This window comes from Aythya fuligula, chromosome Z (assembly GCF_009819795.1).
Source record: "Aythya fuligula isolate bAytFul2 chromosome Z, bAytFul2.pri, whole genome shotgun sequence".
NCBI lineage: Eukaryota > Metazoa > Chordata > Aves > Anseriformes > Anatidae > Aythya > Aythya fuligula.
In genome coordinates this window covers 63,695,685-63,719,923 of record NC_045593.1, presented here as the reverse complement: position 1 = coordinate 63,719,923, position 24,239 = coordinate 63,695,685, and the positions used below count along the sequence as shown (strand labels likewise).

At 38.7% G+C, this 24,239-nt stretch overlaps 1 protein-coding gene across 2 annotated transcripts in view; it reads left to right on the top strand.

Moving 5' to 3' along the window:
• Positions 1 to 23,975, top strand: part of GRAMD2B (GRAM domain containing 2B) — a 32,694-nt gene extending 8,719 nt beyond the window's left edge. Inside the window, exons 2-14 of one of the 2 annotated variants that reach the window (XM_032206485.1) lie at positions 3,240 to 3,362; positions 5,321 to 5,408; positions 5,703 to 5,769; positions 6,745 to 6,848; positions 12,344 to 12,439; positions 13,450 to 13,521; positions 13,644 to 13,724; positions 14,399 to 14,510; positions 16,196 to 16,318; positions 16,456 to 16,543; positions 17,014 to 17,115; positions 19,057 to 19,150; positions 22,811 to 23,975. In XM_032206485.1, coding sequence (XP_032062376.1) covers positions 3,240 to 3,362; positions 5,321 to 5,408; positions 5,703 to 5,769; positions 6,745 to 6,848; positions 12,344 to 12,439; positions 13,450 to 13,521; positions 13,644 to 13,724; positions 14,399 to 14,510; positions 16,196 to 16,318; positions 16,456 to 16,543; positions 17,014 to 17,115; positions 19,057 to 19,150; positions 22,811 to 22,852 — 1,192 coding nt within the window. In that variant the 3' untranslated portion in view covers positions 22,853 to 23,975. Of the gene's footprint in view, positions 1 to 3,239; positions 3,363 to 5,320; positions 5,409 to 5,702; positions 5,770 to 6,744; positions 6,849 to 12,343; positions 12,440 to 13,449; positions 13,522 to 13,643; positions 13,725 to 14,398; positions 14,511 to 16,195; positions 16,319 to 16,452; positions 16,544 to 17,013; positions 17,116 to 19,056; positions 19,151 to 22,810 lie in introns of both variants that reach the window. The other variant, XM_032206484.1, reaches the window with a different exon arrangement.
• Positions 23,976 to 24,239: the final 264 nt, after the last annotated feature.

Genomic DNA, 24,239 nt, shown 5'->3' with positions numbered 1-24,239 from the left:
CTTAAGGCTTGCTTTCCAAACTGTGGCCTATTACCACATCTCTTATATTACTCTGTTAAGTGTTTCTTGTTCTAACGAGTTTTGAAAAGGACAGGGAAAAAAATACATTCTATCTTTAATTCTTGATTTCTTGAAAAATTCCCACTGAATTAATGGGACACAGCACATTTTCGTAGGAGTTCTGAATTTTCCAGGTGCTGTGGAAGATTAGCTCCAAGCAAGAAAAGCACTTGAAGTTCAGAAAGCTTCCTGTAGTGCCAAGAGCTTGATACACCAGTCTGTCAGAAAGCTTTTGTTTCACAGAAACAATTCAAAGCAGACGAGGTGAAGTTCCTCTGACTTTTGAAATACAGCGACTGATAGCGTACCTCTGAGCGCTTCAGTAGAATGAAACTTTGTCTGTTTGCCTTGGTTAATTTATTTCTTCCCGTTTTCCCTTTTATGTGATTTAATCTTAAACTACCTATGTCAGTTACTGGTGTATGTTTTTAAAAGAGACATTTTTACAAGGAGTTTAACTACACTGCTTATAACTAGTGTTTATTTTATCCTCATATCTAAGCAAAGTTATGATCCCATAGTAAGCACAAGCCCTGGGGTTTGAAAATACTCCCTGTGACAAACTTCCTTTACGCTGGAGACAACTTTTTTCTTTCGGCTGTTATTTTAAATAGGTTTAGTAGTAGTATCAAGTCTACGATACACGTTCAATTTGAAAAATGTTTATTTTCATATCAGCAAAGTCCAGTGTTTCAAAGTTTACATGCTTTGCTGTGATATTTGCATGTATTCATTTACAACAACAGTTGTATTAAGCACCATATGATTTCTTAAGTGCCCTTGATCTTCATTTTTGCACGGATTGCTGACTTCCATGGTCTTTTCAGCAAGCATTTATGAATCCAGACTTAGACGTGAAAAATGTAAGGAGTGCTTTAATTTGCTTGTGGCTTGACGAAAGATAGTGTGCTGCTTTTTAGGTCATACCTATGATCTTGCCTTCTCCAGAAGGTCAACTAAAATAAGATTCTTCTGATATTTTAAAAATAGCTATTAGGGAATCAGCTGCTTTGTGGAGCTACAAATACCAGAAATATGAGGACAAATCCTTACATAGTTTTTGAAGTGGGCACACGGGAGAGGGGTGAAGGATTGATACAGCAAGACTGTCGGCTGGTAGGAATGTACCCAATTGCTACTACCAGCCACATGTGTTTAGGAGGTTGAGTCTCCTCACCTTCGAGATGTTTTGGAGGCAACTGTGGGTGTGACACAGCCTGCTCTGACCTGCCAGGAGCATTGCCAGGTCAGAAAGGCCAGCTGTCCTTGGCAGTGATGAAGGATGCTGGTCAGGCTCTAGGCTCAAGCAGCTACCTCTTAAGAATATCACTGTGTCATAGCCTTATTCACATGGGATTTTCCATGCTGCACTGCTCTTCTCAAACACAGGTGGGATTGAACCCGACAAATTTGCCTCACCTTGTTCCTCGTAGCACTAATGACTGGTATTCTCTGGCCTTCCTTGAATCCTACAAATTTGGGGAACAGAAAAATAACAGATAGCGAGACCTTAGCTAAGACATTTTGTAGGATTTGCAAGTTTTTGCTGTGTAGGCTTGACAGGTCCATCCATTTAAAATCTCAAATGATGTAAAATCTCTTTATTTGGGTTTTTCAGGCCAAAGACTGCATTCCACTTAAAATCACCCCATTTAATTCTAGTTTATATTGGCTGAGACTAAAGCTGGTGCCTGATGATCAGGCAGGGCCAATCCAGGAGTGAAGCAACAGGGAAACTATTTCTTTTTTTCCTCATAGATTTTTATTAGTCCTGTAACCTTTTCAAGTATATAAAAATGTGACTTAGTGTGTGTCAATTCAGTGCCCCTGTTGTGGGGAGGGGTAAGTGGTGGGGAAGGATTAGGAAGGGGAATAATTGCTGTATGTAAGTTTAAGACCCCTTGAGAACAAATCCCGGGACCAGCAAGGCAAAATTTGCCTGGCTTTGGTCCTGTTGCTTTAACCCCAGTGTAGCTGTGAAGTAGGATATTACTGAACTCACTAGATCTCCACTAAGACCATGTGAGGAGTGTCTTCTGACCTTTTTTTTTTACCAAAGTATAATCTAAGCAATGGATTTTATTATGCCCTTATTAAAAGCAAATTAAATTACTCTGGAAACCTGTGTCAGCAAAACTTTTGTCTTAGTAGGAAGAATAAATTGTTTGTTGTCATGACATTGTCCCTTAATGGCAGTGGCTGTGTTGTTGCTGTAAAATTGCAGAAATTAAAAACTGCAATGGAAGACTTCTGTAAATGGGCTCATTCAGACCAGGCATTTAGTTAATGGGCAACATAGTTTGTCTGTCTTTAATGTGGATATCATCCTATAATCTTGCTGAGGCATTCGTCTGCCAAAAGAGGGTGTGTGTGTCTGTATGTCCATACATGTGATGTCTTATTTTAAAGTATTGCCGTTCTTCATACTCTGCTATTAATGATGTTTATTTCAAGAAAATCTAGAGGAAAAATTGTATTTGAAAATGATTAAAAGGGGATTCTGAGAAAGTGCTTTGATGTGTTTTGATGACACATCTGTTAGCACTTACTCTCGTTGCTTAGTCTGTGTTTGTGAGGCAGTGCCATGTGCCCTGAAAGGACAGCACACTGTGACAGAAGTTTTGCCTTGGTAAAGTCAGTGCTTTTGACACTTTGAGAGGACCCTTCATTTGTGAAAACCATGCCAGTCAATTCTCATGGAAAAGGTAAAGAGGCAAAATAGGATCCAGCTTCCTCTTGGAACATGGAACCACCAATTCTCTGTTAAGCACTGCGTATTGTTATGCAGGATGTTTTTCTCCCAAAGTGCCAATCAAATCAATTTCCATTAGTCATTGACTCTAAGTACTGAACATGGAATGCATTTTTCCAAAACGGCACGTTATCTTTGGAAAGGAAGCTAGAGCTGCAAATGTTATAAGCACTGAAATATCCTTGGCAGTATTTCAGTTTATTGAGGCTCTACTCATTGCTGAAATTCCAGTACGGGAGCTCATACCTGTTCAGATGTATAATACTGTCAAGTCAGTAGATGAACACTTTCCAGGACCTCAGTGCAAAATATGTCATAATTTTGTTCTTTAGTATATGCAATAATGTCAACATGTTGAAGTGGCATTTGACATTGTTATGAATCCTGCAAAACACATTGCTTTCTTTTTTTTTTTCCCCCTCTGCAGTTCAGATGGAGAAAATGGAACAGATGAAAGAAGAAAGCCAGGAAAATCACCTACTCTGTTGCTTCAGACTCCTACTGGTGAAGTGGAACATTTTGATGACCGGAAGAAAGTTGATGTTGCTAGGTAATGTCAGGAGCATTGTCAGGTTTCTGCTAGTGAGATAATCGGAATGTTTACCATCTATTCAAGAAGCTAAACTGAACGGCGAGGGTCATCAGACATCTCGGTTGTGGGTTACCTTGCACACGACGTGAGTAAACAGGGATCAGAGCCTACGTCCAGGGTCTGATACGTCATTCCCCAGAAGCAGCCAGAAGAGTGGGAATATGAACTTTTGGGCTGTGTCTCAGTTTTCCTGTTCTAGGGAAAAATACTGTCCTGGTTTCAGTTAGGACAAAGTTAACTTTCTTCCTAGTAGCTGGTAGAGTGCTACGTTTTGGCTTAGAATGAGAAGAGTGCTGATAACACCCCAGTGTTTTAAGTGTTGCAGAGCAGTGCTTACACCAAGCCAAGGACGTTTCAGCTTCTTGCTCTGTCCTGCCAACAGGCAGGCTGGGGGTGCAGCAGGAGCTGGGAGGGGACAGACCCTGGACAGCTGACCCAAACTGGCCAAAGGAGTATTCCATACCTTATGGGGTCATGATGAACAATATATAGGGGTGGCTAGCCAGGGTGGGAGGGCTGGACTGCTCAGGGTTAGACTGGGCATCAGTCAATGGGTGGTGAGCAATTGCATTGTGCATCACTTGTTTGTACACATTATTAGAAGTAGTACTATTATCATCTTTATTGTTATTATTTTTTTCTGTCTTAATAAACTGTCTTCATCTCAACTCACGGGCTTCACTTTCCAATTTCTCTCCCCCATCCCAGAGAGCGAGGGGGGATGGTGAGCGAACGGCTGTGTGGTGTTTAGCTGCCGGCCGGGTTAAACCACAACAAATACATTGCACTCTTCAGTGCCTCTGCTGGTTACATCACTTTCACAGTCAGTTTCACAAGCAGAAGTCCACCACATGGTGGACTTAAATACAGATTTTGCATCCCTTTCACTCTCAACTGAGCAGCCAGTGCAAAAGCTAGCTATACCTCTAGTACCTATGGGGATTCTCTCCTTTTCAGGAGAAAGCCTTACAGTTTTGACTGGAAACCCTGAACCTCACAAGTTTAGGAAATAGTGAAGATGGAAGATTTACCATGCAAGATGCAGTGCGGTAGTGGAAACTTGTAGCACCTTTTTTTCCCGATGGTATTAGCATTGCTCAGCACAACACATTCTTCCAGTCATTCAGCAAAGTTGCTGTATTGTGTTTTATCCTTCCTGCTGATCTTCACCAGTCTGCATCTGAAGACCTCTAAAAAGATCTAACTTCTTTTATAGCCTGTTTATGCATTTCTGCATGCAGTGTAGCTCAGGGATAATGTTCTCTTTCTCATTTCTGCAGTGTTATCCCACCTCTAGTTTTGTTTTTCTAAACAGTTCATGTAATTAATTTCTCCTGTTTAAAACAAACAGAACGTATTTTCACATTCATCCTCAGAGATTTTCCTCTATATTCATTCTAAAAACCCAACAACTCAGAAATAGTTGTTTTCTCTTTTTCCAGTGTGGGTGGCTAAAGGTGTACAGGAACAATTTTGTATCCAACTGTCAATCATAACTCCATTTATTGGAGACCTCAGTTCTAGCCTTGCATGCTCTACTACTATGTTTTGCCTTATTTTTCTTACATTACTAAGTAACATGCTTAGTATTTTATGTGTTGACCAGAAACAAACAAATGTGGAGCTATACACTCTGATTAAGTTTGTAAAAATGCCTTTTTCTTTTTCTTTTTTTTTTTTTTTGTTACAGTTAGTAATTTAGAATATTCCTTCCAAATTAAAAAAAGACCTTCAGTGAGGACTGTCATGGTTTAAGTCTAAGACAGACTCCTCTTCATTGCTGTACAGTCCTTGAAGAATTGGATAATTGTTACTGGAGGATTAATGTGTTTTGTAGACAAGCATGTCCTGTTGATAACTTACAAAGACACATGAAATGAGATCAAGTATCTCACATGCCTTCTTTTTTTTTTCAGGGCAAAAAGCAGTTCGGATAGTCCAGTCCTGACAACAGATATCAAGAATGATTCCAAGATTGAAAGGAAAAAACGTGCCTCAAATCAGGTAGGGCAGAGGATGGACTTCTTTGTTTATGACTAGTAAGAATAAATGCATAACTGCCACAAGAGCACCCTTGTTTACTAGTATTATAGTTCACAGTTGTATAAGAATACAGCTTCCTTTATTCATCTGTGTAGGGTAATGATTTTATAACCACATAGCGAAAGTGAGGATTTACTAAAAGCAAATGGGCAAAATGAGAAGGTACTGGGAGAATATGCAGTGGAATGGGTCACTTGATCATAAGAATATCTAATAAGGCATGTATCTTTGGTGGTGGGGCTTTTTGTTTTTTAGCTGAAGGCAAATGCACACTTTCATAAGCTGTTTCTGGATGTTCCCATTGATGAGCCACTGAAACAAAGTAAGTATTAAGACCCTTGTCACTGCCGGCTGTGGACCAAAATACTCTTGTTACCTGCCAACTGTGGCAGCATATAAAAGGCACTACCTACATTTTAAAATCCTTAAACTACAGCTGCCTGTAGCTTCGAGGCCTTCACCTGCATGCAGTGGGCGTTTCCAAAACATAATGCAGTGGGTGTTTGCAAAACATAATTTCTTTATTCTTCAGGTGTTGGGCATGTTTTGGAGTTGTAGTTTACTTTGCACTTCTTCACAGAGTAACCTAGTGCAACATTTTTTAGTACTGAAGCTCCCTCACTAAAGGCACTGCCTAATTGAGACAGCACCAGTCAGGTGCTTGGGCCTTTCTTGTTGATGGTGCTTTGAAATTTAAAAGCACTGTTAGGAGGAAGACTTAAAAGATTCTGCTGTTTCCTGTGATAGTTTTAACAAGAGAATTCTACATAGAGATGAAGAGCAAATGTTTCTTGAAAGGAATACAAGGATAGCAGTTCATGAATGAGAATTGCTTTGCTCAGTGGCTGTGAAGTAAAAGCAGGATTATTTTCATGTGTTCTACCTCTGTTGGTCATCTGGTCCAGACAACTGTTGACGACCTACAAGATTTTAAAGTTAAAACATTTAATTTATGCTTTTTATATTTACATAATACAGTTACAGAAAGCTAGTCTAAAATTTTGTAGGAGCCTAGCTGGTACTCTTTCAGAAAAGATTCTTGGCTTATGGGAGCCAAGTTACGCATTTCAGTCTTCTTTCAGATGTTTTGAATTAAATTTAGGTTTGTGAAATCTTCTGAGCTTCTTTATATTCTTAAAACTTTTTGAATATTTCAGGGTTTGACAATGTTTATCAAAAGACATATAGCCAAACAAATTATGGCTTGAAAAAAAAAAAAAAAGAGAAAAAAAAGATGCCAGAGTTTTAGTGTGGGTTGTGGCTACCTTAAATGTTATAGAATATCTTTGTGTTTTAGGTTTTACCTGTGCTCTGCAGAAAGAAATTCTGTACCAAGGAAAGCTATTCCTTTCTGAAAACTGGATTTGCTTCCATTCCAAGGTTTTTGGTAAAGACACTAAGGTTTGTAAAATCATTATGTATGAAATAGTAATGCTGTTCCTTAGGAATTTGGTCATCACTAGAAATTCAATCTATTATGTAAGGCTAGAAAACACAGACTGGATACATGGACTGTTCAGAATCTAAGCCCAAAAATCACTCTAGCAATGAGTGTCTGTCAAGTATTTCCTGTACGGAAAAAAAAAAAAAAAAAAAAAAAAAAGAAGAAAGGAAAGGATATGAAATGTAATGATGCCAAGCTGACTTAACAGAAACTGTACAAAAATGTGTCTTTTGGGTTTGAAAACACTTGAAAAAGAGGAGGAGGAGGCAAGGTTGAAAAGTTTAAGGATTACATTGGGGAAATGAAGGGAAGGATCAAGCATGCTCAGTAACAGACAGTTAAAGAAGAAACTAAACCTGTCTTCAGAGTGGAGTGGCAAAGGGGGCTCTTCTAGCTGATCCTTCTGGTTTTGCATGAACAGACGAGTAGGAAAGAAAAAACAGCCTGCAAGGTTTTTACTTGTGAGTCTAATGTGAAGAACAGAAATAGGACATGAACAATTGGGAAGATCCTAATTTACTAGTTCATCATTTACTCCTTCCTCGATATAGATATGACCCACATAAGGTTTTAGGATGGCCCCTGTGGCAAATGTTATTTATACAGATCAAAAACTGTGTCCAAGAGGAAGTGTGATCTGTTTTTATTGGTTTGGAGGTTTGGGGGTCTTTTTCTTTGTTTATGTAATCTCTGCTCTGTCTTTGAGCTTTTATTGGAAAACAGCTTGATTTTTGCTTCCTTCTTTCTCAAGTACTTCCTTGAATTATTTCCTATTCAGATCCAGCCCCTTCTCAGTGAATTTAGGTGCTGAAACCAGTTTAGTAGTTGCAATATCTTATTTCTCTTCTGTCAAATGTTGTGATGGAACACAGTATGTCTTTGAAATGGCTTTTATGATGGTAGAATAGGTTTACAAAATGATTAAAATGATTAACACACTGCTGAGAGTGACTTCATGGCTGATTGCATATTACTGCTTGGCCCAAGAACTGAGCTATGGTTGTTCCCTAGTTGATGTATTAGTTATAGGTAGTATGTTAATGTGGATAGGGTGCATGTTAGTGAAAGCTGTGTAGCACTACAAGGAAATCAAAATTAACAAAGGGTTGGGCACTAGCTCATCATTTACTCTTTTCATTCATAGTTAGTAGCACCTATCCTGTCATTAAAATTAAAGTCACTGTGTAAGTAATTTCCTGCTCAGCACAAATGAAATGTGCATGGGTCTATTCCAAGCTGAGGGACAGCTTTCTAAAATTCAAGCTAAGCTAAATGTATATGACTAAAACCTAGTAAGAGTCTGCCAAGTAGAACTGGAAGACCTTTAAAAAGGTGCAAAATGATAATCATGTAGTACTAGAAAATAATGTTTGTAGAATATTTTTTAGAAAATATTGAGGGGAAAAAATGAAGAGTGAAAGAGATGGGCCTGATCATTCACTTCCGTCTGTCTTCCTCAGCCCCCGCAACACACACACTTTAAAGCTAGGTTCAGTCACGTAGAGCATGCACTGACTTTTAGTAATACCACCAACAAAACAACAGGGAAATCAGGGATATAATGAAGAATAATGTAAAAAAGGGAGGAGGAAATCAAGCCTGACAGGAAGAACCACCTTCATAGCAGTCACGCATACTGACACAGTTGCCAAGATGCAAGATCTCTATTGCTTGGAACCATCTAAACTTATTCAGAACCCATCTGTTTTGAGAAGTAGCAAGTCTACATGTTCTATTTAATTTTTCAACACGAGTTTTCTACCTACAGAATCTTTGTTAAAATCTTTGGTGGGTAAAATAGCTATGCAGGTCAGGAGACTTGAATCTGCAATACAAACACTTCGCATGTTTGAAAAACAGATTCCTTCCGCAGGACTTAATAGGCATTGAAAGACTTCACTCTTTCCACGTCATTCTGTTTTGCCTATATGTATGGGCCTGCGGTCTTTCCTGGAGCTAAGCATCATCATAGTGTTTTAGTTGCTTTCCAAGATGCCTGCAGGAAAACTTTGTTTCATGAAAGAATTATTGCTCCAGACAGAAATAAAATACTTTGCAGTGATTTTCCCATTTTAATCTAATGCTGAAGTAAGAGTGCAGTAAGCAAGTACTTAATCCCACTTAAGTACTCTTTAGTCTTGATTACAGTAACATTATCCATCAAAATTGCATGCAGCAGAATGCCATTAACATCTCTTATTTAAAGATCTTTGAGGTGGACTGAACCAATTCAAAAACTTCTAAAACACATTTTTTTTATTATTACTGTTAGCAGAATTACTGCTGGAAAATCTGTATTGTTTTTGGATTTTGTTTAGTTTGGCTTTGTTTGCTTTTTAAAAGTGATGCAAATTCTTTTCTGACTACGTGGCAGTTGTTTTTTTTCCAGTCAAACACGCATCATAGCTACTCCCTTCTTTCCACCCAGAAAAAGAGTTTTTGGAATGAAAGTGTTACAAAAACTTTGTGGAACAAGAAAATATCCACTTCAAGAAAGAGTATAGTGGAGTACCTGCTTAATAACTGCTTTTCAAAAGACTTGACCTCTGAAGCAGGGCAAATAGACTTGACATATCAAGAACTGATAGAAAAATGGTGTCCAGACTTATGGGCCTAGGCCTAAAAATATGAAATTACAGAAATTGGGTTTTGTTTTGGTAGTCTTACCCCCTTACCCCTTCCCCTCTAGCACAGATTTTTTAAATGAAACTAAATTACTGAGTAATTGTCCTGGTTTCAGTTAGAACAGAATTAATTTTCTTCCTAGTAGCTGGTGGAATGCTGTGTTTTGGCTTAGGATGAGAAGAGTGCTGATAACACCCCGATGTTTTAATTGTTGCAGAGCAGTGCTTATACCAAGCCAAGGACACCTCAGCCTTTTGCTCTGTCCTGCCAACAGGCAGGCTGGGGGTGCAGTAAGAGCTGGGAGGGGACAGACCCAGGACAGGTGACCCGAACTAGCCAAAGGGGTATTCCATACCATCTGACGTCATGCTAAACAATATATAGGGGTGGCTAGCCGGGGGAGGGGGCCGGACTGCTCGGGGTTAAGCTGGGCATCGGTCAGCGGGTGGTGAGCAATTGCATTGTGCATCACTTGTTTGTACATATTATTATTAGTAGTACTATTATCATCATTGTACTATTATTTTTTTATTTTTTTTTTTTTCTGTCTTATTAAACTGTCTTTATCTCAACTCACGGGCTTCACTTTACATTTCTCTCCCCCGTCCCAGAGAGGGAGGGGGGAGGGTGAGCGAACGGCTGCGTGGTGTTTAGCTGCCGGCCAGGTTAAACCACGACAGTCTTTTTGGCGCCCAACGTGGGGCATGAAAGGTTGAGATAACGGCAGATCTGACCACAGTGTGTTAAACTAAAATTGGTATAAGTATTAGACCTGCTTAATAGTCACTTGTCATAATGCTGATTGCTTTAATCTCAACTGTGCTGCGCCTGTTTTCCAAATTGAGTATTATAGCACGTTATTTTCCGTATGTGCTCTCTGTCATGTTGTTTATCCTCTCCGGGCCCTGGTTTCAGACCATTATGGTACTGTGTGTTGTATCAGTGGCTTATGAGATGATGAAATATCTGGCCATGACTCTAACCTGGTATTTGTACTCAGTAACATCTTCGATTCTATACTTTGGAAACTGTATTTTGGAAACTATTAGCAATTGTATCTGTTGCCTTTTTTCATTAGGGAGTCAACCTGTGGAGGGGAAAGGGGAAGATAATTTTTCTTACTTGATCACTCTCCCTTTCTCCTTCACCACCCGTGTACCCTCCTTGATCACTCTCCCTTCCTCCTTCACCACCCTCTTATCCTCCGAGTTTATTACAATAGCTCTCCAAGATATTGAATATCCTTGGGATACTCAGACCAGCATAGTCCTGTTGTTCTGCCTCCTGAATGCACTTCAGGTTCTGCTTAAAGTTAAACAACTACTTAGGAAGCTCATCCGGAGATCTGCCCGGAGGCAGTATAGTTGTGGGTGGCAGGGAGTATGGGAGGATATGGGCAGGCATCTGGAGCAGTTGGCACCCCCAGTGTTTTGGAAATTCACCCCTGAACAAGAGCAAAATCCTCAAAAACTGGCAGAATGCTTGAATAAAAGGTGTCGCGATTCGGGAAGTTCCAAAGTAACACAAATCATTGTAACATGCTGGGGCCTGGCTCATGCCTATCGAGCTGCCATGGATACTGCTATCAACTTAGTGACAGACCCTGCGGCCACTCCAAGTCCCGTGACAGATCCAACGGCCACTGTGACCCCTACGGTGGACTCTGCAGCCGCTCCAGTCCCAGCTCCTGAAGCTGCTCCAGTCCCAGCTCCTGCAGCAGCCCAGAGTGACCTTCTGGCCGTTAGATGACAATCATGGAAGTGATTAGCTGTGCTTAAACACTGTCTGGAAATCTTGCATCCAGATAAATGTATACAAGGGCATTTTTTTTATCTGAAACAAATGATAATTTTTCATTTCACGACTTGATGTTGCTTTGCATTTGTTATTCTGAAAAAAAGCTAACAAGGTTTTATGAAACTGCACAGAGTTAACTTAATTCTCCTGAACTGATGTTTTCATTTTGGTGTTCTGATCACTCCTTAATCAATCTTTGGACAATTTTAATTCTGAATTTCTCAGGTAGTTGAAGCAAAGGAATTCTTAACAGAAAGAGTAGTCTATTCTTGTGTATCCTGGATTGGTATATTTGTCTAACTCCCTAAGCTCTAGGCTTTTCAACAGCAATTCAAACCAGTTATTCAGTCCTGTGTTACATGAGGTTTACAAGACCCCATAAAGAATATCCGAATCGAAATACTCTGAAACTTAGCAGGCATATCACTAATGCAGTTGGATATAAATGCAAATGAGGCAAAATTGAGAACTGTTCAACATAAACGTTGAAGTTTGGATGGTACACACAAGAATCAATTTAAATGAGACAGTAGGTATGTGGGTATTGAATTTTTCAGTGATACCGAAGGACAAGCTGTTTACTCAGTTGCTTGCTGCAAATTAAGGGGTCTGTAAAGTAAGTGGTGAAGAGTTATAGGTTCATTCTTCAACAAGGCTCTTGTTTGATGTGTTCTGAAATGTGTTTGTTTGTTTTTTTTCCTAAACAGGAAGACTAACTTTAAGACTAGTTTGTTCTGCAGATCTACAGTGAACTAAACCTGTAGTCTTTTAAGAGCTGGAAGGAATAAGAAAAAGAAAACAGGAGCAAAAGCCTGGACTAGCATCTGATCAAAATAGAAATAGTTAAGAAATAGCGTTGTTCTGAAACCATACCTGCCCAAATGAGTTGTTAATAATCAGGGATGTAGCAGATAAATCTTTATGTGTAGAGCACTGAAGATCTGATTTATTGCAATTGGTAGACTGTCTCCTTGTGTATGCAGATTTGTGTGCATGTATTGGGACTAACACTACAATGGTCTTGTTTCAGATTAGCATACCTGTGCTCTCAGTGACACTTCTGAAGAAAACCAAAACTGCCCTTCTTGTGCCAAATGCTCTGATCATAGCAACAGTCACAGATAGAGTAAGTACTGGTAGAGAACAACACTCTCATACCCCACTGCTTTCCTTTTCATGTTTTTCTTGCTTTCTTGCCCTCACTATTTACAGGCAGTAATACCATGAGGGATTCTTGAAGGTGCCAGGTCATTTAAACAGCTAGAAGAATTGGTAAACTGTCATCATTTAGAGTTTTGACCCTGGAGGATCTGGTTTCTTAGGGGATAATTTGAGCTTCTGCCTCCTCTCTGTTGACAGGCAAAGACAATCTTTTCCCTCCTGCTAACTTCCTGTCTTTTTTCTTTGGACCTGCAGCAAACAAAATTATATTTAGCTTGATGAGGAGAAGAGAAAGGGAATCTCTAGTTGCAACTTGTTGCTTGTAATCTGTCATTCCTCATTCTCTGAGACTGCTCTGTAGTGGCACTGGGGGAACTAAAACAATTGGGTCAGAATGTGCATGCAGGGAGGGTTATCTACCTTGTTGGCAGCTCTTTACAGTATTCCTACATTTATTAGGGTGACTCATCTGATCAGCAACACCCTAGCTGCAACAAAATACAGTTTCTCCCAGTAATTCTCTGTAGTAATTGCATCAATCAGTAGAAAATGTGATTATCCGTCCTATCAGCAGCTTTAGAAATGACCCATTTTCACCACAGAATAGTTTTGTGGACATCAGGGGAGAATGTACAAAGAATGAGCTTTTTTTTTCTCTTTTTTTTTTTTTTTTATTTAGGGATAACACAGTATGCAAAGTCTTTAAAACAAAGAAGAAAATTTGTTTTGAATAATAGATCTGGGCTATACTCCGGTTCCTGCAGCAGAACATGGTGAATTTTCTGTGCCTGTTCTGTGTTCGATGTGATTAACCTCAGTTCATAGGTTTAGAAAGTGCAGACTTTTTCCCTGCTATATGAAGGTTCTTTAAAATAGTTATGTGATCAACAAAACCACCTACCATTTTTAGTTAGATGAAAGGAAGCTTGTACTGTGTGTCTTTTCTCAAACAGTTTTGGAAATTTTGTTTTTCAGTACATGTTTGTGTCCTTACTCTCCAGGGATACCACCTACAAGCTATTAAAATCTATCTGTAGACATCTTGGGGTAAGTACTAATGGGAATGAAAACAGTATGTAGCTTTGTGTTCATTATTACTGCTTTACTGCTTTTAAATGCTAGGCAGTTGCTAAATGTGTTCCTTGTTAAAACTGCTGCTTTTTTTTCAGGATACAAGTATGGGCAACAGTTCCAATCCATCTTCTGCTGAAAACAGCTTCAGGGCTGATCGTCCTACAACTCTGACCCTGGTAAACAGCTTCAGTGTTTGTTCTTTTGTTGCATGGCACTGTTCACTGCAAGTCCTACTTATAAATTCTGAGGGAAGGAAACCAAAGGAATTTGTGACATCTGTTTCTGAGGCTTCTAAGCTTCAGAAACATTATTTAACATTCTTAATTTAACATTAAGAAGTGATGGAAATGATTAGCAAAGGTGCAGTTTGATCTGATTAGGTGCGTATGCCCTATATATTTCTCTCTAGCTGACAGATTTCACAACTCTCAGTACTAACGTAGAGTTGCCACTTCCTCTGCCATTAACTATTTTTGAAGTGTTTCTTGCTGCAATTCTTCCTTTGTTGAACCAGCTCAGACAACTGAAAGGTTTGTGTTAGCCACATGCGATGACCAGATTCTAACTAGTAATGCCTGTTCTAGACTTCAGTGTTTGTCTAATAGCATTTCTTTTGCTGACAGGCTTAATCACTTCACTTAAACAAAGGCAGGAAATGAGGCTTAAATTCTGGTGATAAGGGGCTTATTTTGCTGACATTGATCTTAACATCTTGGTATCAAAAATTGTTCCTGGTCAGACAGTTTTAAGTCTGTAATTGCTTATTCGGTTTCTAAAGGGAGGTCAGAGGAAGTAAGACCAATTAGACTTAGAACAGGGCTGAATGTTGCTGTGATTCTTTTTCCATCAGGATTTCAATGAGGACTATTCTGATCTGGATAGAATAGTGCAGCAACGAAGACAAGAGATGGAGGAGTCCAGTAGCACAGGCTCACAGACCCCAGAGCTTGAGTGCTTTCAAGGTGAGTGGGATTGTGGGGCCCCAAGAAAATGGATAGAGCTTAGCTCTCAGTTTTGCTTCTGCAATCCCCTTCCCATGTGGAGGTGTATCTATGTTCTTCACAGTCCTGTGGAGTCCTTTTTATCTAAGGTCTTCCTCCAAGTCACAATAACTGGGTTTCCCTTATTATATCCTGTTGTCATCCCATGAGTTAAGAAATGACTTTGTAAGCATCAGACTTGATTTATCACTACTGCCTCCAGTTGCATGCATTGTCTGCTCCCTATACCCCCTATCAGTTATGCTACCAGACCTACAACTTGGGAGATGTTTGTCCTTTATTCTTCTCTTTTGTTGTTTTTTTCTTCTTTTTTTTCTTTTTTTTTTTAGTGAACTATTTTGAAGTTGTTCAGGTTACACAGTAATGTCTTACGTGTATAATTATACGAATAAAGATTATGTGCTCTGTCATTCACAGGCTTTTGGTCAACAAAAAAAAATTATTTTTGAAATAGTTTTCCTTTTTTTTAAACCCTAGTTTTATAGTTTTATGAACATAAGTTCATAAATATTGCAGAATTCATTTAATGTGGCACATGCTGCATGTTATTAACAGCAAAATCTAGGGTATTAGTCTGCTATGCAATTACTATATTAATAGTAATTAATATTATATCCACATATTATAACCACATATTAATGTGGTTTTGTTCAATTTTTATTCCTGGTTCCATCTGGACTTCAGTGAATTTGTATAATTAGAAATTTTTACCTTTACTTTGAAATGAAACATTATAAATACATATTTTTAATAGCAGTTTTCAGTTGGGTTAGTTTTATTTAACTTTTCTTTCTTCCGATGTCAGTTTTGTTCAGTAGTACAATTTGAGGTTATTTGCTTTCGTATTTAGTGTGTGTGTGTTTTTAATTATTTGGTGTTTGTGGAGCAGAAATTTTAGTGTCATTACTTGCAGTGTGAATGATTCTGAATAATGATCTAACTTGCTGTCTTTCTTCCTTAAAGCTGATAACTACTTCAAACCTTTCAATTTTCTTTTACACAGCAGAAAAAAAGCAATATCCAGTTAAAGAATCACCAGGAATTAAAGGAAAATCGTTTGAGGGGCCCTTGTAATTCTGTTTCTTGGTATCATTAGATCAGTCCAGAATGTACAATTAAAACATGAGCAAATCTGTGTGAGACATGATTTTTCTGTCCTATCTCACTCAAGATATCATCTGCAATTAGAGGAAAAAAAAAAAAAAAAAAAAAAAAAAAAGGCAGGAAAGGGAGCTATAGTCTTCCCTTTTAAAGTAACAATGTTTTATCTCCATTTGAAATTGCTATTAAAGTAATTTGGAATCATCACTACAGTATATTCAGTCCTTTTGAGAGATTACTTCTGGGTCTGTTTAATCTTCTGACTGGAAATTCATTGATCATCTGTGGAGCTTGCATGGGCTGCGATCTCTCAAAGGATCTGGAAATGTAAATTTACCATACACAATCTTCTTCCTGTCCAGTTGCTTCTTTCTGTTTTGTCATTATGTTAATTATTATGCAAACTGTTTTAAGGACAGTAAACCAACTGCTGCTTTCTATCCATGTCCAGAAATGCTTGTTAAAATCCTCCTGTTAAACCTAAGATACTAATAGTTTCCTTTGACTTCATATTTTGGCTTTATTCAAAATATTGCTTTTGACAGATTATCATGTCGTCAAGACACAGACTCACTTGAAAGTTTCAAAGACCGAAGCAAAGTCTGCCCGTTCAGATGCACACAGCAAACACGTACCTGATGGAAAAGCCAGAAACAGCCTTCAAAATGGTAAGGAATTAAGGGCAGATCTTCAGTTGGAGTTAGTTAAGTTATGTAACTTATATTGTCTGTTGCATGCTTCAGAACACCATTTGTGTACCCTGCTGTGTTTTGATCAAAATAATGCTTTGTTCTTTTCCTAGCAGGTCACTCTGAAGCTTTCAGATTCTTCCACAAAATGAAGTCCCAGAAGCTCGTATCGCTGAACCACATACTTATATTTTATGCAGTTCTGTACGTAAACAATTAATATAAAGATTGTCAAAATACTTGGATTTTCTTATGCATACATAGATTAGTATCTTCTAAGCTTTGCTTGAAAAGGAGGAAATTGTTGTGAATTTTGGCCTTTATCTTTCTCAGAAATAGAAATGCCAGGGCAGACCTATTTAATGTGCCTTTTACTTATAAAAGTAAAGGATGTTTTGGTTCAGGAAACGCTGGAGTTTAACAACTTGCAAGTTCATTTTATGGGGCATTTATCAAAGCCATACTAAAGGAATAGACTTTCAGATCTGTCTGAGTGCCATTGGTTGGGTATTCCTGAGTTTTAGAAACTTAAAAGATTTTTAAAAGATGCCATTATTATTCAACATGTACAAATAATGATTTAATTGCCTTTTAATATTAATTTTTTCAGGTACTTCTGAAGTTTCCATGTTCATACAAACTTAACTAATGTACCTTATTTTTCTCTCTTACAGTGTCTGTGTTTTAATATTTTCTACCTTCTACATGAGATACAAAATCAACGTCCTGGAGGAACGTCTTATTTCCATCACATCCTTTGATTCACATGTTAAAGAGTAAGATACACTCTGTAGCTACTTTAATTTAAAAAATATTTTTTTTCCAGTGCTTCAATCTGTTTTCTTCTGAAACTCCTGTGATATTGCAGTGCCCTTGGGATTCTTTGTGTACTGTAGTTCTTGTATCTGCACAAACCTCATCTCACAGGTTTCTGTTCAAGGGTTATCATGACATATTACACTTGCATTAAGTAATATTACTTTCAGCATGTTTCAGATAGCTGTGAGTAACTTAAGTGTAAACGGCTAAAGAGAAATTCTTTCCGGATTGATGATTCTCTTAAAAAGCTATGACTTCAGTCTTAATGTCATAGTATTAGCCTAAGATGACAGAAGGTATTTCATAGTGTTTGGACTAATACATCTGATTTGTTTGTAGGATGTTTTCCAAAGCTTTGGGCTGCCCAGATCCTCTTTAGAAACTGATGTCCTGTCCTGCTAAAATAAATAATAGTAATAATAGTAAAAACTGCAACCAGGAAGCATTCTTTGTTTATTTGAAGAGGAATGGCAAAAAGATATGCCATAGGAAAAGGGTTCAAGGACTGCTCTCTATATAAAGTAGAAAGATAGTCATCAAATCATGTTTCCTGGTAGCATGTAAAAAATACTCAAACTATATAAAAATAGAAAACGTGCTGTTATTGCATGATAAGTTTAGGGAAGGACTAGTGCAGGACTGCTGATCTTTTATTAGAATTCTCCTAGCAATTCTTCAGTAATTTTATTCCATAGCTATGGAAGAACCAAAGTCATGAATGTGATCTACCCCTGATGTTATTTTTTTATCCATGTTGCATGCACAGGAAATCTGTAAACAACAAATGGACAGGCAGTTCAGGGGCATGCACCATGGCAGTATGTCATTGTAGTTTCCGATTCTTCTCTTAGGACAGAAGGCAGTTCAGCTGTACGCTAAGAATGCTATGAGCTTATTTTGCATTAACTTCTCCCCTGCTTACAATGGATTTTTTTTTCTGAGCTTCTCTGAGAAACATGACTTAAAGTCATTTGTAAATCTCACTGCAAAGCCTGCAGTGACACACAGTTAGGAACGCTGACAACTAGAGAAGCACCACCTGAAAAACAGAAGAAAATAAAATTCAAGACAGCTGTACCAGGCTGGATGGAACTGTCTGCAAAGTGTTTCAGACTTGTAGCAAATCCTTGAGTGTGGTTGCTTGTTAACTCAGCTTTCTTTGACAACCCCTCCATGACAAATATGTCACTGACAATGCAATCTTGGTCATGCTGAACGATGACGCTTATGCTTAGGATCCAGCTGCTTTCATGTGTGTTCTGTGGAAAACAGCATGACAGGCATGCTTGTGCTAGAAGATTGATTTATGTCCTTGAAAAAAAGGAATATAAAGGAAGTGGTTCTTTATCTTAAAAAGGCTGTATTTGGCTGTATTAAAAAGGCTTTATCCTATAAAAAGGCTGTGAATCTGTATTTCACCAATAATACAAGGAGAAGGGTAAATTTACCAAATAGTAGGCAATGTTAAAAAACATTTTCCCACTTCTGGCACATTTTGATTAGCAGGATACTTTCCCCTCTTCAGAAGCACTCTTAAACAGGAAGGTCCTGTTTTCTGTCATTCTGATATAAAACAGTACAAGATACAGGATGACCTAATGTGCACTTCAACCATGTCAATAGGCTGGGCTTTTTGGTTTCCTCTAAGTCACAAGGCACAGAACTTATGCAACTCTAACTTCTAGTGGAAATAGCTGTAAAGTTTTCATCCAAGCTTCTGAGGAATGAGACAATACAAAGAATGCAGTCAAGAGTACAAAAGTGGCTTAGGCCTTTGCTTCTGTAAACAAGTACAGTTCACAATGTTACCATTCAAAGTATTTCTATCTATGTGTCTTTCAGTTCTGTTTTCTACTTTTTCACTTCCATTATACTGAATTCTTCATTCTGTTTGACAGCCATCCAGTGCGCCAAGGTTTGGGATCTCATCTGCAAATTAATGCTGATGCCCTCTGTGATGAATTAACTGCCAATCTTATAAAATTGGAAAAGGTAAATTCATACGATGTGATGCAAATGCTGATATATTAATCAGGTTCTTGCTGAATTTCTATAGTCTGTTATTTTGAAAATGTCAAGTCACTCCCAGGTTTGGTACACAGAACTGGCATGTTTAGTAGACAAAAGTCTGAGGTTTTCTCTATCATAAGTTAGCCCAAGTACATGCGTTAGTATATATAAAGTGTTTTGTCTAGAGTTGAGACCCACGATAAAGAACACTAGTAAACCAGACACTTCAGGAGGTGATTATTACATATATGGATCTTGATTTTTTTTTTCCTTTGTCCACTGGGGCTAAGGATTTGTTCAAAATTAGCAGGCAATTTCTTTAACAGGAGATCCTTTTCTGTAGCTTTTGTTTGCATTTTTGTATTTTTGATTTAAAAAAACAAACAAAAAACATGCTGGCATTCACAAATAGTCATCCTCCTTATACAGAATGGCTAGAATCTGCCTGTTTCTCTTCAGTAACACAAATGCTGCTTCACCAGCTGTGTAATTCCCTGTATATGACCTTTACACTTTACCATTCTCTAATTGCAAGACTAAATGCCCTTGCTGAAATTGGAATCCTATGCAAAACAAGAGTGGGTGGGGAGGCCTTATTTCCACTTTAGGTGTTGTGGTGGGTTAACTTTGGGCAGCAGTCAGACCCCTCATTTCAGCTGCTCTCTCACTCCCCCTCCTCAGCAGGACTGGGGAAGAAAATAGGATGAGAAAGTCTGTGGGTCAAAATAAAGACAGGGAAATCGCGAAACAGACTACTACTGCAGGCAAAAAAGACTCAACTTGTGGAAAATCAGAGTAAGTTATTGCTGTTTAAAATAGATTTGGGTAGCAAGAAACCAAGACAAATGCTAGAACATCACTTTTTAACCCCTCTATCCCAGGCTCATCTTCACTCCTGACTCCTCCCTCCCTGCCCCGAGCTGTTCTTGGGGATCAGTGGGGGGTTACAGTTGGTGCATAGGCAGTTTTGTCTCTGCCACTCCTTTGTTTCATTTTCCCCCTGCTCCAGAGTAGGCTCGTCCAAGGGCAGCAGTACCTTCAGGAAATACCTACTTGCTCTGCCATGGGCTCTCCACGAGCTGCAGTGTGGATATCTGCTCTGCCACTGGGGCACCTCCACCCTTCCTCTTCTCCTTTCCCTCCTCCACCCCCTCCTCCAGCCTTGATGTTCCCTGTGTTGTTTCAGACTCTTTCTTTCCTACTCTCTCTGTCTGGTGCCTTTGCCATGTATTAAATGTACTTGCCCAGAGGTGCAAACAACTTTTCTGCTGGGCTCAGCAGTGTCCTGAGGTGGGTCCACTGGAGTCAGCTGGAATGGCTGCATTTAACGTGGGACAGCCGCAGCCTCTCTTCACAGAGGTCACCCTGCAGTACACACTACCACCACCAAAATCTTGACACCTATGCCTAGTATAAGCATATGAAACATGTATATTGGGAAGAAGTCAGTATCACTCACCGAACACAGAAAAAAATGATTAGTGAAAACAAAACTTTCTGAAATTCCTACATGCTTAAGTCACATGGAATACTTTTGCCTCTGTTCTAAAACTGGGTGTTTGCCAAAGTCTTTCAGTGCCTTTTTATCCCCAAAGTAGGTTTCCCAAATAGCTTAAAGCTACATTTATATAATATCACTGTTACCTGTGTGGCATAGGATTCATAGAGCCTCTGCCAAAATCAGATTTTCCCCCATACACGGCCACCCCCTTGCCTGTAGAAATCTAGAGTAATACCAGCATAACCCCTTTGTATGCTCTGGATGATGGCATTACGAATACAAGAGAAAAATGCTTACCAGATGATTACTAGTTACAATCTTTAGCCATATTAGGCCATTTTAGAGGTTACTGCCTTCCAGCTGTCCGGGGCAGGCTTTCAGCTGGCGAGATGGTTCATGGGAGACCTCATTTCATTTCAGTGGGAAGCCAGCCAGTCTTTTGTAGCAGGCCTAGGCACTTTCACAGTCCCTTATATAGTCTGAGCTAGGAGCCATGGTAAAAGGCAGCCGGGTGGTCAGAGCATTCAGCTATTCCCGGAGAAGTGACCCTCTGTCCTGAATTAGAGTCTTAAGTCATGTGCTTTTTTCAGTTAGTGCCTGCAGAATTGAAGCCTTACTTTGTCTTTGCAAAATACTCAAGACACTATTACTTGCTTCTCATACAAGCTGAGCGTTGCCTGCAGCTGCATATCACCACGTCCCTAACCCAGATCAGCAGTTGTTAGAACAGTGTTTGACCCTACTCATGTACTGCAAAACTGGTGGAAGTCTAATAGCTCCATGTCCTCCTAGCAAAGTTTCTGTAGCTGTTCAACTGGGGTTTGTTTGTTCGCTTGTTTGTTTTATGTCTTGGTGAAAAGTGCTAGTAATTGACTGCAGCTGGCTTCAGAAGCAAAACTAGCATAAAAATTTCTGTGCAAATTCTCATCTCTTCCCCTCCCTTCCTGTGGGACTGCAGCATTGTAAGATACATTGCAGAAACTAGGTTAAAATCTAAAAATTACTCTTCAGTTAGCAAATGTTAAGCACAAAAGTATGTTGCAATGACTTTTTCAATGCAACCCTGTGATTTTTACCAGTTCCACTTCATACTTGGAGTCACAAAATTTCCATGGCCTAGTGGAAGTTTGCTTTGTTTTTTGTTTTGTTTTGTTTTTTAATGTTTTTAACAAGTTGTTAAAAAATGCACCATGTCTGTTAGGATAGAAGGGAAGGGAAAATGTGTCCTGATGTTACTCGTTCCCTTATTCTAATGTAGCTTGATGAATGGAAATTCATGTGTAAGGCTCTTATAAAACTACCTGCTTCTTACTGTTCTTGGAAAAGGTGTGCTTCTGGGCCAGAAGATCACGAGGTAGGATTAAGAAGTGGTATCTAGAACAGGAAGTACAATGTCTCCTCAAACTGATCCTCAAAATAAAGTCTGAAAGTAGCTGTGACTAAATCTGGCCGGTGACTACTAAGATGTATAGGACGTGTGTGGATAGGGTGTGTCCCAGTGTATTCCCCCTTTCCTGCTTTTAAAGACAGTGAGATGGAAGGTAGATAAATAGGCTGTGTAAAATTGATCTGCATAAGTAATCTTGAGGATGTGACTGACTTGAATTGCCTTCAGTGTAATTGACAGAATGTATCCCACAATCAGTACACTAAATCTGGAACATGGGACATGACTGCTTTTGTTTGGAAAACTTTATTTTTCTGTGCACATCAGCAGTCTATATAGCTGAAGCTGTTATAAAGCTCTTTCAATTACCCACTGAAACCTAGAAGCTGCGACTTGTAAGTCTGAGGCTTTTAGTAGATTTTGATCAAGTTCAAAATAATTGCATTTCTTGTCCATTCTTTCTAGCTCTGGTTTTGTTCTGTTGTTTTCTCAGACCTAATGAAGAAAAGAATCCATGGGAGGAGGAGATAGTTTTATCAGCCTGATTTCAGTTGGTCAGCTAGGTTTGCTGCTGGCTGATCATATCTAGATGTTCCTCTGACTAGTGCAGAAACACTTAACATGAATACCAGTGGTATAAATAGCTGTGGCAGAATTAACAGGCACACAGAAAGTATATTGAAGAATGTCTAGATTTTTATTAAAAATGCAGTATAACACTTCTTGTTGCCCAGTTAATTTTTGTCTTTTTTAGATACAGAACAACTTACAAAAACTACTTGAAGACGGTGAATAAAATGTTGATGTTCTTGGACTGCCTGAGCCTTCATTTGTTTCACTTGACAAACAGTTCCAAAGGAGCTCCGCTGGCCAGAGTTCAAACTTCTTTGTTTTCAGTCCAAGCCAAGGTTAAACTACTGTAAAGCTTATGTCACAATACAGAAAGTCGTTCTATTCTTGAGCAAATACATGTATCTGTATGTTTTGAAAATAAGAGTTTTTTTCCTTCTCTATTCTGTGTGAAGCAATTAATGAATTTTACAGCTTGTTTGATTTTAGACTTCCTTATACCAGTGCAAACCCGGTGCAACTCCTGTTACCTCAGCATTTATTTTCTGTCTATTGTCATGTAAGTATGAATGGGAAGAATTTCAGTTATAATTCATATTCTGAAGTGTTGTGTGAATGAGTTGGTATCTGACATGCAGCTGTGTAATGAATCAGTGCTGTTTTTTTTTCTGCCCTTGCATCCCAAAGATCAAAAAACAGACACCTCTGGATTTGATTTTATGAAGTTCTGAATGTTTTATGTGTGCTCAGGCTCTAAGGTGCTGTAAATAGGCTCAATTCCATATTGCATTAATGCTGAGGGTAAGGTCTGTTTCTACCGGGCATTAATTTTACATCAAAGTAAAGCTTGAAATATGTATGGACTTGCCAACTTACAATCAAGTTGCTTATGAACAGCAGTATGGGTGTGACAAGTCTGCACAACTTCAAAAAAATGATGATTTTTCTGTCCACACATAAAGTCTCTGTCCATTAAGTTAATCAACATGAAGACCTCAGTCACCTTTCCTTGTGGTTGCATGGAGTCTTGGTTGTCTGAGCAAGTGCAATTCATCTTCCAGTTGATAGAAGTCTTGTCTTGGTATGTGACTCCAGGGATGCCATGTTTCCACATAACAGAAACTGACAAATTAGTAAAGCAGCAATAAAAATAATTCCAGTAGACTGAATGAAGAAGTGAACATCTGCTTTGTCATATCATTATTTTATCCAGTGTCCTGAAGTGGGGATAACTTTTTTTAGCTTTCTGATTCATCAAGCAGGCTGGTTGGTTTTAAAAAAGCAATACTTAAAATAATAACAACTAGTATATGTAAAGTAACAGTATTGTTTATATATGCTATGCATTTTATGACCATTTCTGTGAAATGTACCTTACTTTGTTTAAATAAATTTTTAAAAAAACAAACGCCTCAGTACTATAATTTGGATCATCCCAATTCCATCCATCAGTTTTAGTCAAACACGAGGCTTATGATCTGAGTAGGCTCATACCTCACCACACAAAGTTCATGCAGAATGTAGTACCAAGTACCAAGGAATTGTATCCTGCCTGTGTGCTTCCACTTACTCAGTCTTACCCAAGGTCTTCCCTGTGTGGGAAGACAAAACAA